The sequence below is a fragment of the Seriola aureovittata genome, chromosome 14 (assembly GCF_021018895.1).
Source record: "Seriola aureovittata isolate HTS-2021-v1 ecotype China chromosome 14, ASM2101889v1, whole genome shotgun sequence".
NCBI classification, from domain to species: domain Eukaryota; kingdom Metazoa; phylum Chordata; class Actinopteri; order Carangiformes; family Carangidae; genus Seriola; species Seriola aureovittata.
The window spans coordinates 8,161,739-8,178,661 of NC_079377.1; the positions used below are offsets into that span (position 1 = coordinate 8,161,739).

Genomic DNA, 16,923 nt, shown 5'->3' on the forward strand with positions numbered 1-16,923 from the left:
GGCCGCGTTTTTTGATTGGTTTAAAGCAGAAACGTCAACAACAAACCAAAACTCTCCTTTCCAGAACTTAAAGGCAGGTTAAACAGCAGGCTACTACTTATTCAGAACGTAATATGGCTGGTCGTGAATCCAGGTGTTGTCCTTAGTAATTAAATCCTTCCGGTGTAACGTTTCGTCACTTCTTCAAGTGGTGGAGTCATTTATTCAAGTAAACTTCTATTTCATGAATTAGAAAAAGATATATAGGCTACTGTGGAAAATCCCTAGATTAATGTAGAAAAGGGGGAGCTGGAAATGCTATAATTTTAAGAATTTTATTGTCTTAACTTTCAAATATTTAGATTTACATTTTTACATACAAATCTGCCTTATACCGTTCATTTATTCAACCATTGTAACTACCGTAAGGTTTTAGCAATTTCGGCCTATTATGTATTTGTAATACACTCTACCGAACACAAGATGTCGCTATTTTTATACTGAAGCCACAGACGTAGCAGACCAACATGTTAGAAAAAGGTTTATTCTTTTGTTGCCCAGCATGTAAACTCATCCCACCAGCTTGTACAGACACTTGTATTCCTATTCCACATTAATACTTCCATGAGATAACCTATGGGATAAACCAAACATGCCACAGTGTAACACAACTGACATGAGATGATGTCATGCATTGCTGTGATGAATTTCACATTAAATTATATATCCCTTGAGCTTTATTCTCAGTTTATGTGCACTCAGGAAAGACTTCAACATAATAGTGTTTATATTTACAATTCTGAAAGGCAAATGTGATCTTTGTAAAGGCAATGGGAAATGTAAAAAATGTAGATAAGCATAACATCGAGCAATAAAAGGCACAGTAAGTTCACCTCTGGTTTACAGTGGCATTTTCAGCAGCTATAGTTTAGTAATGCTGAGTGGCTCCTAATTTGCGGTCAAACATCCACACAACATCCTCATTTCAGTACCCGCTGTCTCTCTCCACACAGCCCACACCCACTGCGTTGTTGGGACACTTGCAGGAGCGGCCAGTCGGTGTTGCTAAACAGAGGTGAGTGCAGCCCCCGTTGTTCACTGCACAGTGGTTTTGTCCTGGCGGAAGGGGAACATAAACAAGCTCTTATCAATGCAGGACATCCTAGGGTATCTGTATAAATCATAAGCCACCATAGCAAGGAAGAGCAGGAAAAAGCCTCTTCACTGTTTATATAGCAGATATATACATACTTAAAAGAAATACATAGCAACATAGCAAACTCCAGATGTTGGAGGCCCCTCTCCCTTGACTCCACATTCCCTGGCCTTATGCATGCAGCCTTATCGAGAGGGGAGGATGAGGCCTGGTGCTGTACAGAAACATCAGTCATCCCTTCACTAAATGATGAATACTAAGTGCAGAATTCCTCCTCCTGCGTTCAGGTTGAGGAGTGAACCTGTGATTTCTCTGGTTTGCAATCAAACCTGTGATCGCTAGGTACTGAAGAGTGGAGTGAATGGATAATAAGCCTGACTCAAAGGTAGCCCCCGAATGTACAAGGGTCAAGCTATTTCTAAAAATGGGTCTTTACTGGAGCTGCACATTGGAACTACAATACAAAAATGACTAGACATGAAAACATGTTTTTTCAACATCCCTATGCTAAAAGATATGTCAAAACTTTAAAAGTGCACAAGATCTTTAAGGTGAATATCTGCTCCCTTTGCACTCTCATAAGTGGCTTATACCTGCAGGACACTGGGCATAGGCTGTGGTGATCCCGTATAACTTGGTCCGTTTCTGAGGCTGGAACTCGTCTGACTCCCTGCCGGCATTGCGATCTACTGCAACCACTCCATCCCTGTTGTAAACACAATCAGCGCAAGAGTTAAGGCATCCAGGACAGTCCCAGCTTGAGAAATGTTAGCATCCTGCCCCCCTGTGTTTTGTATAAAGTCTGTCAAGCATGAGTAAGGGTAAGGGTAGGTTTCTTAGCCATAACTAACATAGTTTGTTGTAAACTGTTGAAGTGTGTGCCTCCCCCACCACCACCACCTCTCAACCTTCTCCAGCCCTGAAAAGATCACAGGGAGGCCCTGGGTAGGTCACTCACAGACGCTGAGGCTGAGAAATTGCAAGCAGCTGCCACTTTTTAGATGCCTCCTCACCCCACATAAACACACACACACACACACACACACACACACACACACACACACACACACACACAGATACCCAGCCCCCGCTTTACAAACATACAGCCGCATGGGAAGACAGCTCCAGGTTTCAGGGTGGGACTGTGCGAGTCTTGGAAAACATCAAGGGCTCATGCTTTAACTGTGGGGAGCTGTTTGACCTCTGACCTTTGACCCCTAGCTCTGGACTATTACATTGCACAGTGGATCATGGATTAAGGCAGCATTAAGTCCTTGATGCTACAATACCTTTAGGTCTCAATTATAATCATCAAATTCCAGTGTGTAATAATTGAACTGTATCCAGGTTGTACTGAGTAACAGTACTGAGACATCTGACTGAATCCTTACAGCAACATCTGTGTGTAATAACCTTTTATGCTACTTCAAGTTTCAGTTAATACAATAAGTCAAACCTCTGCCAGTCAGTGTAGTAGATGTTCTTGCCGAAAGAAGTAATTCCAAAAGGGTACTGAATCCCCTCCATGACCTTTCTGCGATCACCCCGGCCAGGATGCATGCACTCCATTTTATGTGTGCCTACAGGCGAGAAATCACACTTAATGCTCATCACAAGGCAGACATCATTTCACAGATGAGTCTGAAATCTACAGTACCTGCATCTGCCCAGCAAAGCAGAGAGCTCTGAGAGTCATAAGCCAAGCCGTTGGGCAGGCCGAGATCGTCCTTCACCAGCACCCTTCTGTTGGATCCATCCATGTACGAGGTCTCAATCTTGGGAGCCTCGCGGTTCCAGTCAGACCAGTATAGATTTCTGTCATAAGAACAGGTGTGGAATCAGTTCATTATCAAACTGAGCAATAAACAATGAATTTAAATTGCTGATCGATTTCTACGTAATGGTAATATAACTGTTACTGTTATTCTGCTGCCAATAAATTTAACTCAAACTTGTTGCTGAGATTATTGTGAGTACCAAAGTGAAAAGTCCCTGTTAAGCTATCCAGTTTATGTTTACGAAGCTTTAAAGGAGTAGTTTGTTTGTTTTTTTCGCTTTTTGCTTTCTTGTCGTGAGTTAAATAAGATGATCGGTACCACTCTTATATCTGTTCATTCAGTATAAGTCCATGATGAGCAGCTAATTAGCCTAGCGTAGTATAAACACTGTAAATGGGGAAGAAGCTAGCCTGGCTCTGTCCAAAGGTAACAGTGCCTCTGAAGCTCACTAAGTAACATGTAATATCTTATTTGTTTAAAGCTAAATTTAAGCATTTTGGGAAGCACACTTATTTGCTTTGTGCGACGATAGACGATTTTACACTCATTACACATTTTTTTGTACAGATTAAACAAATTGGATATAGTGTGTTAATTAGTGAGCTTTGGAGGGGACGTCAAGTGGATTTTTTTTAAGGATTTGTTTATATTTTGGACAGAGCCATGCTAGCCATTTCCCCGTTTTCAGTCTTTATGCTAAGCTAACCTAACCAGCTGCTAGTTGTATCTAGTGTACAGACATGAGAGTGTATTTCCCAAAATGTTGAACCCTTCCTTTAAGCGCACACTGCCCAATCATAACTTAAAAGGGATGGATTTATGATTCAAATTTTCTTAGAACAAATCACCTTTAAAAAATCATTTGAGATTACTATCTTGCAGTATGTTAAAGAAATAAGTTAGTAAAGTGTAAAAGTTTTACACACCCATTGGGAGGGTCAGTGATAACAGCACGGGGGTTGACAAGATCAGAGTTTATAATGACACGACGCTGAGACCCGTCCAGAGAGGCAACCTCGATGTGATCCTTCACAGAGTCTGTCCAGAACATAGTTCGCCCCAAGTGGTCAATGGCGATACCCTCTGGGCTATCCAAATCTGTTGAGAGGTTACATTTTATCATCAGTTTCTTTGTTTGATGTAAACAGTCTTCTATTTCATCAAAGGCTGAAAATGGAAGAGAACCAATGGAGTGAAGGATAACAGTGAGCAGTGACCCCACCTGATCTAATGACTGCAACTGGTTCTCCCCCCTGGATGCTGGCCTTGCTGATTGAGGGAGATGTGATTTCTGTCCAGTAGACCATTTTCTCCACACAGTCATAGGCCACTCCAATGATTACCTTCTCCTGTGGAGGGGTCAACAGCCAATCTTTGAAGTGCACTTTGTTCAAACAAGAGTGGTCGGGGATAAAAACATTGAGCAGATGTGTTTTTTGACATTAACGTCTAGACATAAATCCAAACAAACAGAGCCACATACTCAGCATGAGAGACTCAGCCAGACCTCAGACCAGCTGGTTTGGAAATCAGTGTAACAAGAAATGCAGATTGTAATTCCAAAGATGTCGGACTGATGTTAGTAATTAGTGTGAATGTCTCCATGTGCATCCAATAAAGTGCAAGCCTAGAATGCATGAAGCAGATGGGGAAATCGCAGAGCTAGAATGCTAGTATTAGTACCAGCAAGGGAACAGACGTTGAGTAAGAGGCTGAGCCGATGTTGTATACACTTAGGAGAAATCCGAACATACTGCAGCTTTTGTTTAGATTGTTTGCTCTGGTTTAATCTGACTGATCACACATACCAAAAATCCTGACTAAACACTGTGTCTGAGGTCAATTTCTGTCTTCTTAAACTTGGAGCTGCATTGCCCAGAAGTGCTAAGATCTTATAAGCATTTGTCTGTCATGTACAGACATAAATCCAGTAAATGATTGCCTTTTTTTTATATGTCATAACACACATTTTAAAATCTCTCAGGAAAATGTTGGTATTAAGAGGAATAAAAATGTGGAATAAAACCAGAAATAATATAAAACCAAAATAAAACCAAAATGGATCACACAATACCACTCAAACTGCTTGTAGAGCCATGTCTCTAAAAGATAAGAAGAGAAACTTACAGGGAGGTGGAGGACAGCCTTGGCATCATCCTTTTTCATATCATAACCTTCCAGCGGGACGTGCTCTATCCTGCCACTCTGGGCAAACAACAGGTGTGTTCCCGGAGGCAGGGGGTGGACATCAGGTCGAGGGCTGGGTCCCACAGGTGGTTCCTTAGGATCATGTTCGATACCTACCAAAGACAAACACAGAGAAATCAGGGGTCTCTTGGAGAAGAAACCCACCACCCTTCTTCAAAATGTATCTGTGATGTGTGATTTACTCACACATTGGTCTGCTGCCAGGTCCAGAGCGAGTCCCATGGATCTCCTGTCCATTTTGGTCCACGCACCAGCAGTGTCCCGTGCTGCCATGGCACTGCATTGGCTCATAGGCACCATGCTCATCACATGTAGGGATGTACTGTCCAACTGGAGGCCGGGGCCCTCGTGGACCAGTAGCACCCAGAAGACTTTCTCTGTGGTTCTCGCATTGTGTTTTTGTCCTCTCTGAGGGGAAAAATGAAAAATTAGCTCCAAGCTGATCACAAGTCCGTGGCACAAACCTCAATCATAAGCTCATTTATATTTCCTTTTGTCTTCTGCTCTAAATTCAGCTCGACAAAAACTCCCACATTCCTTATAAGGTATGACAAATTCCTTTTGCTATCCAGAAGAAAATGAAAAACGGGTTCCAGCTGGCACCAATATACTGTGGAGAGGAGCTCATTTCCAAGTGGAATAAATAATGCTGTGAACAATGCTGTGAATAAAAATGATCCGTTTTCTATTTTTATATTATTGAGCATGCAGCTACATCAAAGAAAACTATTACCGAACTGTCTGAACTCCCACAGCAGACACCCAGAATAAACTTGTAGCAGCATAGACTGAATGTTGCAAGACTGAATATAAAACAGCAATGCACCATTGAAGGGGGTTTGCTTGTCAGAAAGTGATGGCATATCAAAATGACTTACCTGGAGAGCAGTAGAAGCCGTCGCCATAGTAACCTGACTTGCACTGGCAGGTAAATGATCCCTGGGTGTTATAACACACAGCGTCCTGATGGCACCTGTTTGCCTGGCACTCATCTATGTCTTCAGGTAGAATAAAAGAGGATGAGTGAGGACAGAGAAGAGTCGGGCATCATAAGCGAAAAATATTTTGTGCACATCCAAGTTGTTGCGTCCTTTTATGGTCAGAGGTCCACAGAGTGATCTGGGTCCTCAGAGTGCAGAACATCAAGCGGAGGCGTGGAAAGAATGGAAACTATGAATGAGTACTACTGAGGACCGGCCAAAAAAACTACACACCGACTCAGGACCTCCACGTTAGAAAAGCCCATCTGCTTTTCCAGTTTCACTGTTCCACCACTGCAGATGTATTATGCAACCAATCTCACCTCCCCCAGTCCTGAGCAGACGGTTTAACATTTATAGCCTTAAATTCCATGTAATGGATTTAAAATAGTGAATATTTGTGTTAAAGGACTGTACTGTTCATTTTAATTTAGCCTGTTAGCCAAGAAATACTTCACTATACTACAACAATTTTCGAAGCATGTCGTTTCAACTTAATCATCATCACATGATAAGACCATTTCAAGAAGAAAGAACTCCTTTTAAGTGTAACAACGGATGCTCTGAGACTCAAGATATCTGAGGATGAATTTCTAACAACATTTTCACTAACCGAAGCCACTAAAATCACATCATCTTCACAATGCCCTCGTCAGCTTATGTGTTTTTTTGCCTTCCTCTACAACGATTCTCAACTAAATGTTCCTACTATTTTACTATTCTGTGTTTAATCATTCAGTCATCTCATTTACGTAATGTTGCTGCCTATTTTATTCCTACTCCTCATTAACTTAAAGACAGTTTAGCTGAAAATGAAATGACTTTAAACCCGCAGAGTAGCAGCAACAACTCTGACTGGCCCGCTGTTATGTGTCTGAACACTGTGGCCAATCAGAGCTGTTGCTTTGTGGATTGGATATCACATCATTTTTATGCACACTGCTGACATTATAAAATGAACTACCTTTAAATTAAAATGTTCACAAAGTGGAAACTGGAAATGTTACAGAAGGAGACAAATGAATTAATTATAAATATAATGAATTAATAAAATCAATTAAAAAAAATCTGTTTCTAATAGCTTTTCTCAATGAATGAATGTATTAACTGATTATAAGTAACAATGCCTATAATTACATGATATAAAAAGCCTATAACTCATCTAAACACGCCAGGCTTCATAAACAAGTAGTCTCTACCAGCAAATTGCATTATCACATAATGATAATGTAACTTTGATTAATAAGTAAGTTGATTTTTACACTGCACTGCAATAAATGGCAGCCAACCTACAAACTAAAAGCAGTCTATTCCTATGATCCTTCTTTAGCACAAGCATATATTTATAGTCTCTATGCATTACCTTGGCAGATTCTACCATCCCCGATGAACCCTCGCAAGCAGGAGCAGATATAGGAAGAGCCGCCAGTGTAGCTGCACTGAGCGCGCTGAGGAATATCACAGGTATGTGTGCCTTCTTCACAGGCGTCAACAGGCCGGTTAACCTCTGAGGAGGAGGAGAAAAGTGTGAAAACTGTCAAAATCTTGCAATTTTCTGTGACTTTTTCAAGCTTGTGAACTGTCCTGATGTGGTCTAAGGATGTATTATTTCCAACAGGCCTGATGAACACACACACATACATTTACACACACGTAATGGGGACCTAAAACTTAATTACACTTTTAACTAGATAATCTGTAAAATGATGCAAGTTGCATGTGTGTACTTATGATTAGTAAGTACACATATGGTTTGTGTTCCTCACAGTGGTCTCCTTAATATTTTAATACATTTTATTACAGTTTATGTCTGAACCTGTACATCCTAAACACCAGGTGAGATTTCTGAAATATGTAATTGTACATGGCAGCACACAAACACCACTTACCAATGCAGGTCAGCCCATCAGTACCGAACTGATATCCATCTTCACATTCACAGCGGAAGGTCCCTGGCTGGTTGTTGCAAATAGCATGGAAGCCACAGATCTGGGGATTCTCTCTGCACTCATCAATGTCTGATGAAGAGAAGAGCCAATATGCTAATAACTGCAACATTAGGTCCAAGTTTGAGTTTGAGCTCTGAAGTCTGGATCAGTGTCCTTCATTATCAGATGTTAGGAGATCAGAAAAGAGAGCTTAATTAGATGTCTTAATTACAAATGTTTCAAGATACCATCTGTCTGAAATACTTCCTTCCTTTTTCTACTGTATGTACCGAAGAGCTTCCTGTCTGAACTCGAATACAAAAGACCTCTGGTTCTATAGTATGTGGCCTGGGATTGAGGACCTGGTCTGGGAGTATGGGACACTTTGTTTACAATATGGGAGTCCCTCTGCTAATTGGCAAGATTACGCAGTTCCACAGGAAGGAAGGCTCTAAACAGATGTGGAAATAGTATGATTGACTTGAAAGCAGAAAATAAATTGGTGGAGAGAATCAAGAGGCTACTACACCCTCTTTATTGACACAAACATTGTGTGTTTTTTATATCTTATCACATGCCATTCTTACCATAACATGTGCGGCCATCACCATTGAAGCCAGAAGCACACTGGCAGGTGAACTGGTTCCCCTCTCCAGGTCGACAGACAGCGTTGGTGTCACAGCCGTGTCGTCCAGTGAAACATGGGTTCTCTTCTGGCTGCCCTCCTGAGAATGGAAGATGTAGGACAGTGTTGTTGCTAAACCATTAACTTGTGTGACTGCATGAGAAAGACTTGTTTACTATTGAACAACAGCCCTAACTTTTAGTAAAACCATCTCTCGGTCAGGATGTTATATGTTGCACTCCAGGAAGGAAATGAGCACAGACCAAAACAGGATGACAGGAATAATGTCCATGACCTCACCATTGATATCCCCAATCTTGTTGCTCATGGCGAACCGGATGAGTTCATTATTAGCGTCGTACATGACAAAGACCTGGTCCACGCTGAGCATCTGAGTAGGTTTCATGTCTCTTGAAGACTCGTCATGCTGGCAGCTCTGGAAGGTGATGGTCTGACGCCACTGATACGTCCTGGTGTCAGTGGAGCCATCGGGCAAGCTCACTACGTAGTCCCGAGTGGAGGATGAGGTGATCACTGGAAGGTATGATAGACAGGTAGGAAACAAAAGGATGATGGTTTCTCAGTGTTCACTTTCTAAGGGTTTAGTTATGATTACAAAAGCTGAAAAGCCTTGGAAATTAAAATAAAGAGATATATGGCCAAAGGCAAAAGATAGGAGAAACAACCCAGTGACATTTCTGTCAAAACAAATTCTTCTCTTGGTTCTCTGCTCAAGCTGTATCTTACAGTTGTTGCTGTACTGGTAGATCTCAGAGTAAGGGTCGATCTGTACAGTGGATCCACGAGGCACATCAGGGACCCGGCCTTCCAGGGTGGTGCTCACCACCAGGTGGTCGTGCTCATCGATGCCTTTGAACTCCTGCCTGATGGTCAGCTTCTCATTCCCTGGCAGAAAGGTCACCTCAGCCTGCCGTGTGAACTCCCCCCCTTCAGAGGACAGAGGAGAGGTTAACTTTAAGACCCTAGCCCTGGATGAACTTTGGCTCACCGCCGTCTGTCTGAGCTGAGGCAATGTGAGGGGAATTCAGCTGGATGGGATTCAGCAGTGAGTAAAACAGCAGCTGTATGGAAATATGTGCTTGTAGCAGCACTGACATTTGTTGACAGAGATTTGATCCTAAATCTTCATTTGTGTCATTTTGTAACCAAGTGAAGCGTGAGAAAATCGCATGAAAAGCAGGTGGATGTCACATTATCAAATATTGTTAGTGCAGTAGTAGAACTTTTCCCCTCACCAATAATACTGAAGCCATTCTTGAAGCCCGGCTGCTCCAGAGCAAAGGCCCACCCAATCACACCACCCAGGGCCGACAGGGGCTGCAGTGACGGCCCAAGAGTGTAAGGGATGTCACTGATGGCGACGTAGGATCGGCCATCATTTACCACAACATATGAGTGGAGATCGTTGCTTGTGAACTCCACGGGAGAAGGAGAGTTGCCCACATACACTTTTCCATGCACTTTACCATTTGTCCTCTGTGGTTTTCCTGCAAAAACAAACCAATACCATCAACGTTATAGAGAAGAGTACAGAGAAGCGTGAGAATGTGTGAGGACGTCTGTGGAACAAGTGAAACTGTTAGGACAGATGCTAAAAGACTTCTCCAACATCCACAGCTGTTAGATATTAAGAAGAATTAATACATTACATAATGAAAATGTTCAGCTGTTATTTTTTAAAAGCTAACCTGGCAGATAGCAATACCATGTGATTGTCTTATGTAACTTTGTGTTTTAATGTGTTTTCAGACTGATACTGTGAATATACTGTGTTTAACTTGAACAATTCAGCTAAGGTATTACCTACAGAAGAATTGCAATTGTCAGTGTAATGATACTCGATAGAGAGCTAGCTAGCAAGCAGGGCTAAACTGTTATAACTGTAGTATTTCTGTGACATTTTGGCTACTTCAGCTAGCCACACTAGCTAATTGTTTACCAAGCCATGCCAGCCACTTAGATTAGTTAAGCTAAGACACAATTTTACAAAATAGGAAAAACTGTATTGATAAATTGGTAAAATTACAATGGAAATAACATCGCAGCATTACTGGCCTCAGCGACTAATGCAGCCTAATGTCTGATGTTATGTGTTGGTGTTTTATGTTTACTGTTATAATAAAAGCAAAATATTCATAGCTGACATTTCATGAAACTGTGTAAAGCTTGCCATAGACACACATGCATCTTAACTCATTTCTCTCCTTTTCCTTGAAGCACTGATAATTTCAGCACTACAGTTTTAATCTCTAAAATTAAAAGTCATCACTTAAAGAGGACACGTACCCTCTGCCACACACTGTAAACCATTCCCATAGAAGCCAGGTCTGCAGTGGCAGCAGTATCCACTGGAGTAGTCCTTGCAGTCAGCAAACTGGGAGCACTTATTCCTGTTGTTTGAACATGTCCCAAGGTTGTATGAGAACACTGAAAACGTAGAAACAGAATTCACAGTAAGAATAACAGAAACAATTGATTCATTAAATAACTGTAATCTTCAAAATATACAGAACAATATACAGAACAAAAAAAAAAAAGGCTTTCTGCTGTCGACTCACCATCTACATTAATATCTGTGTCATCCACCACCACCACCACCTCTGGGTTATCAGGCTGATGGGGCTGGTACTGAACTGGGTGGACTTTGATCTGTCCCCCTTCTGTCTCATAGGGAGGGTATTCTACTTGTTGTCCATCTGTATACACAGGTCCTCTTGCATCAGTGGCCTCATCATAGCCATCGGGGGCCCCATGTGATGCGGCCTCAGTAAGCAGGTCAGGGACCTCACCTGGAGCCACGTTGGTAAAAAAGGGAGAAGTTCCAATCTCGTACACCCATACACCTCGCAGGCCAGAGTTGGTCTTCCTGTCAGAGTTAAGTTTGTAGGATGAAAACACATTTTACAGTCACTGTTCTTGAAACATTATCAAGCCTTTAACGCTGCAGGAAATTGTGTTCCTGTGCTGACGGATACTGATTGACTTACTCGGCTAAATCCCTGATGGATGCTTCGTCATCTGTGGTGGTGCGGTAGTATGGTCCCTGGTCGGAAAACAGGAAACCCTGGACCAAACCCTTACTGAAGCCAGCATGCATGGTCACACCACTGTTGTCTGCAGGTGTGGAGGAAAACTGTATCCCATCCCTCGCATACAGCACAATAGCATACGAAGAGGTTTCCAGGGATGCAATAACCAGCTGGAAGGTGTTTCTCTGTGTGATAAAACATGAAAGGGGACGATCATGACCAGTTTTTTCCTTAGATCACTTGAATAACCATGTGATGCTCACCTTCTTGTCGATGCTTTGAGGTTCATGGGTGGCGACATCAACCCAGGTGATCACCACAGCATGGGTAGGATTGACTTCATCGTCCTCGGGGAAGGCTCTGTTGATGTGCTCGGCTGCCCGACGCAGGACTTCAGGACTGGAGTCTTGACGGTAGAAAACTTTACCCACACCATCACTCGTGTCCAGGTCTCCTTGCAGAGCCGCAATCATGCCAAACTTTGCAGGCATATTGCCAAGATATGTCGACTCGCTTGTTGGCTCTGCTGTGGCAACAAAACCATTGGTGTTGATCTGAAATTAAAAGCTTAAGTTGGTAATGGGCATAACAAGAAATGGATGATTGTAACGCTGTATGACTTTCTTTACGACACAACTAGAACTGTTTCACAGCAGAGGCAAAGCCAGTCCAGTCTGACCCACTTTGATCTTTATTTCAAACTCATTAGGCTAATGATCCGAGTCAGCTGCCATGTCCTACAAAAGCGCTACTGAACAAACAAGATGCCATTTAATGCAGATTTTACTCACTTAAGGTTAATGTGAACTCATGCTAGGCTTGTAAAAAAAAGAAAGGCTGGGTTCATGTCAAAATCACACACACACACACACACACACTCACTGCACATGGGGCTCCTCCACTTCCTGACCAGGGGAAAACAAGAGCACTATTCCTGGCCCAGGCCACACTGTTTCCTGTCCTTGCCCCTGACTAGCAGCCCCAGAGAGCCCGGAGATTGCACACTAATTTTCATTACAGAAACTTCCTGCCAAAATGGAAGATTGAGCTGGGAAAATGATCAGTGATCCCGATCTAACTGAGATAGTGCAGAGAGATCATTACGGCTAGTGAATATCCCAACATACCAGGGCTGGATGGAATATGAATCACACTCAGGAGGAGACGATAAAACCTGCTGATGATCAGAGAAAATGTTTTTTCTATTACCACGTCTGGTGTGAAAAGCATTACTGTTCCCACACAGGGCACAGACAGTTGAGGGTAGACTGTCTCGCCAATGAAAACAAAAATCTTCAGGCCATCTTGACTGCAGGGGAGGAATACAGTATGTTTGTCGTGGCTGATGTTGGGATAACTTGGAGGTAGTCAGCAGTGGGAACAAACCCCCTCAGACTGATTATCATAACAAAGAATTCAATATTTATTCTAAACCTCACAATCATGTGTTAACCATGACTTCATGCTGCACATCTCTAGTAGATCAACTCCTTGGTTCAGACTCCATAAATGACAAATCCACTGATTAAAAACTTTAATTAACTTCAATCAATAAGACTGATCACATCTTAAGAAATTAAAGCTATAGATATAATGAGCACTGCTTCAAGTAGACATCATCTAGTATAGACTACATTACTTTTTTAAATAAAACATGCGCAAGACAAATGTTGAGTTCCTGCCTTTCAAGGGGAAATACCTAATTACTCTCTGATAGCATGTTATCCACATGCAGCACAATTAAAACAGAGATGCAGCATTTTTCTTTGAAAAGGAGAATCACAGGGAATAAAGGGCTGTTTGTCTGTCCAACACAATGGTGCAGCTTTCAGCTAGATGTTCCTGTTGGCTTTTTCCAAGTAATTTAAAAGCTCCACTTGGCAACTGCAAACAACAAACAATAAACACATGGTGTCTTTAATAATTAGGTTACAGACTATCCTCCAAAGTCACTAGTTTGTATAGGTTTCATACTGCATTTTATTTAGATATTGCAGGATGTCAAAGTTTTAAACATTTGGTTCAAATGAGCGTCTTTTGGTGACCACACTGTTATGTGACATGGCTGTTTCGGAATGCATGGTTGCAAAGTAAGATTCCTCCAGTACTTTGGTCTTTGTGTCAACAGTAAAATGATAACCTCAGGGGAAGCTCTAAGAATGTGTGGACACATACACTCTACAAGATAGAGCAGCCCTATGATAAGTAAATCAATATTCACAAATATCCTACTATAAAAAGTCATACCCTGCCCCAGATACATTTTGCAACTTCCAGGCATTGTTTAAGTTTGCAATTACTGACCTCTTTTCACGTATATCTGCCTGGGGATTCTAGGGAATGCGCAATTGCGCAAGATCGATGGACTGTCCACCCAGACCAGTAAATCCCACGCGTTTGTGTTAAAATACTATGATAGTCTACCAAGTAATGGGTTAACTTACAAAGATGCGGTGGAAAGTGCCATCATAAAATAACACTGGCTGCTGCAGTCCCAGTTGGCGCGTCTGGTCATTCCCCGGTTCCAGTAACTGGTCTCTTGCGCGTGGACCGAAAGCGAAAAGCTCTCCCCGCGTTATGGTCTGAACCGAGGTCACAAATCCTAGAAAACTCGCACAGACGAGCCATCCTCGCTCCTGCCAGCCCATTGTTCGTGTTTCAGAGTCAGTCGAGCTGTCCTGTGGTTTGTTCAAGCCAGGTTAGAGGAGAGTGACGCACAGGCTCCACCGAAGAAAGTTCAGACAGAGTTTGAGAAACGCGGGGCGGAGTTGAGAGGGGCGCTGAGAACACTGCAGAGAGAAATGAGAGGTAGCCTATATTCTTCCTTTCATGTTGTTCCTCAAACTAACTCCTGAAGTGATGTGGTTTTTGGTTTGAGCTGAGGGTCAGTTTGGCACATTTAACCTGCATTTAACCTGCAGTGATGGCGTTTGGCCCACTTTGAAAAACAAAAACAAGAACATGACATTACATTAGATACAGGGTCTAGCTGAGGACAGAAGTCAGTTCCACATCATATCCTTTTATTGAAATTCTTCAAGCTCATTGTTCCTATGTTGCCAACACAGTAGAAAGCAGCCGTCTCTGTTTGGATGATAAGGTATTATAATACAGGGGGCACTGTGTGTGAGGTCTAAGGGTCTTCAGAGGGACAACACTGGAGCTGTATTGGCAGGTTTGGATACAGGCCAAGGGGCCATCAGAGCATAGACATCACAGCATGGACCAGTTACCGGCAACAGAGCCCCACGGCCGGTTTGATTGAAACATTATGTAAAGGACAATATCACAGAGCACTGTACCATACACTAATCATTTGAGGCATGCCGCCGTGGCTATCAGACTCCACTCCAGCTGGGATAATGAGGGGCATGCTGGTAATACGGTTCAACTTAGAGCTGTTTGTGCCCTGCTAACGGATGGTCAGTCATCTGTCCAACACTTTGGTTTTCTGAGCAACTGATGGACGCTTTAATATGGGTATTCATTTTGTTGACCCTTTGACTTCTTTTTTTGTAATGCTGCCATCAGCCTAAAATGTCTTCTTTACCAACATTTTGCTCCATAATCTCTGTCTATTTTGAAAACGAAAATAAGATAAAGCACCTCCAAATTAAGGCTAAGATTTCCCCTATATTTGATATGGACAATCTAGATCCCCAGATGATGATTCACAATGTTTTTTGGTGACCCCTTGACCTTATCCCATGTCCATCACTGGGCCAAGCTTTCACTCCGGACACCACCACCAGAGAAATCAAAACTGAAAGTACAGACTATGTATCATGGATCCTACACCCACATAACTCCACATGAGGAATAATCTCCACTTTATCAGAGCTCTTAAAGCTCTGATGAAATAATCTAAGAAGGAAAATCAAAACTGCTCTGGTCAAATAGCTCACAGCAAAAACTAAGGCTGTGACTTGTAACGAAGGGTCTTAAATAGACACTGATTTGTTTTAAAGGGTCATAAAGCCAATAGGTTGTGAAACACTGCCCTAGAGGATGAGTCTTTTCTATTGCGAACACTCAAAGAGCTACCCTCTTGCACCACCCTCAGGCCAAAACTTTGAGATGTAACAGCCAGAGTGCTATGAAATTTATAGAGCACATTTATGCTTCCAAGGGGATAAATTCTTGTGATTGTAGTGATTCCATGGCCTTTTCTTTAGCATCACCCTCAGGGCACACTTTCCATTTCCAGCCCCTCTGCTGGTAGATTGAGTTTTCCTCCTACAGTAGTGTGGTGTAATGAACATTTCAGCTTCCACTGGGGCTTCATCTTGCTGCTACTTGTTCTTACAAAACACATTACATAAACAGCCACAACGCACGCATATACAGTATGTATATATACATATATATATTTTACCTGCTTTAAAGACATTAGAATGATTTGGATTGTTGGACTGTGTCTCAGTTAAACTCAACATTTCTCGATCTGCTGTTAATTGCTAATGTTCTCAAAGAACAATTAAATCAGATGTAAGATTATTTTTCTCTGTAGATCTTGAACCACGCTAACAGCATTATGTTTATACTTAGGCTGAAGGAGTTTTCTACTGTACTTCAGTGGTTTCAAAATCAGATAACCACCAATCCAGATGCTTCCTAAATCTGGAGTCATCTTGAGACAATTATAAATAAATAAATAAGAAATTCCATAAACTGATTTCAAATGTTTAAATTGATACAACAGTGTTTCACAAAGAGACCATTATTGCATCAGCATCCCTCCCAGCCTCTCCATTTGCACATATACAGCTCTAAGCCGCCATCTTCTGGTCATCTTGTGAGGCTTGCATGTGGTGTCTGAATACTGTATACTCTCCATAGAACTGACAGGTTTTCAGAGACTGATATAAGATGATGTGCATACCGTGTGTACATTGACATCATATATGTATTTGTTTATTTTATCACTTGACAAAATGTGCCAAGATATATTTTTTAAAGAATGCTAAGTCATGAGGTGTAAAATTTTACATAAACAGAAAAGGTATATGCATATTATTTTATAACACTGTTGATATTCACTACACTTAAATACAGACTGGGTCTTTGTTGGACTTTCGGTGACTGATGGGATATTTACCCTGGGTCAGTGATGTCAGCTGTGACTTGCTGGTGTCTGTCTGAGTCTATTTTCTCCGACTGTGTTGCTTGGGAACCAGCTGACTGTGATCTGATGTCTGTGTTGCAGGAAACTGAAGCCT

At 41.9% G+C, this 16,923-nt stretch overlaps 1 protein-coding gene across 1 annotated transcript; it reads right to left on the reverse strand.

Moving 5' to 3' along the window:
• Window positions 1-507: 507 nt before the first annotated feature.
• nid1a (nidogen 1a) lies at window positions 508-14,434 on the reverse strand. Its single transcript, XM_056396006.1, has 20 exons — window positions 14,149-14,434; window positions 11,968-12,258; window positions 11,663-11,889; window positions 11,234-11,541; window positions 10,962-11,102; window positions 9,911-10,162; window positions 9,402-9,602; window positions 8,955-9,188; window positions 8,617-8,754; window positions 7,991-8,119; window positions 7,465-7,608; window positions 6,000-6,119; window positions 5,308-5,529; window positions 5,041-5,213; window positions 4,136-4,262; window positions 3,840-4,011; window positions 2,793-2,950; window positions 2,592-2,715; window positions 1,729-1,841; window positions 508-1,095 (listed from the first exon to the last, which is right to left on the reverse strand). Exons 1-20 carry the CDS (start codon window positions 14,350-14,352, stop codon window positions 965-967), a joined length of 3,609 nt encoding a protein of 1,202 aa, XP_056251981.1. The 5' UTR covers window positions 14,353-14,434; the 3' UTR covers window positions 508-964.
• Between the last annotated feature and the right edge of the window lie 2,489 nt (window positions 14,435-16,923).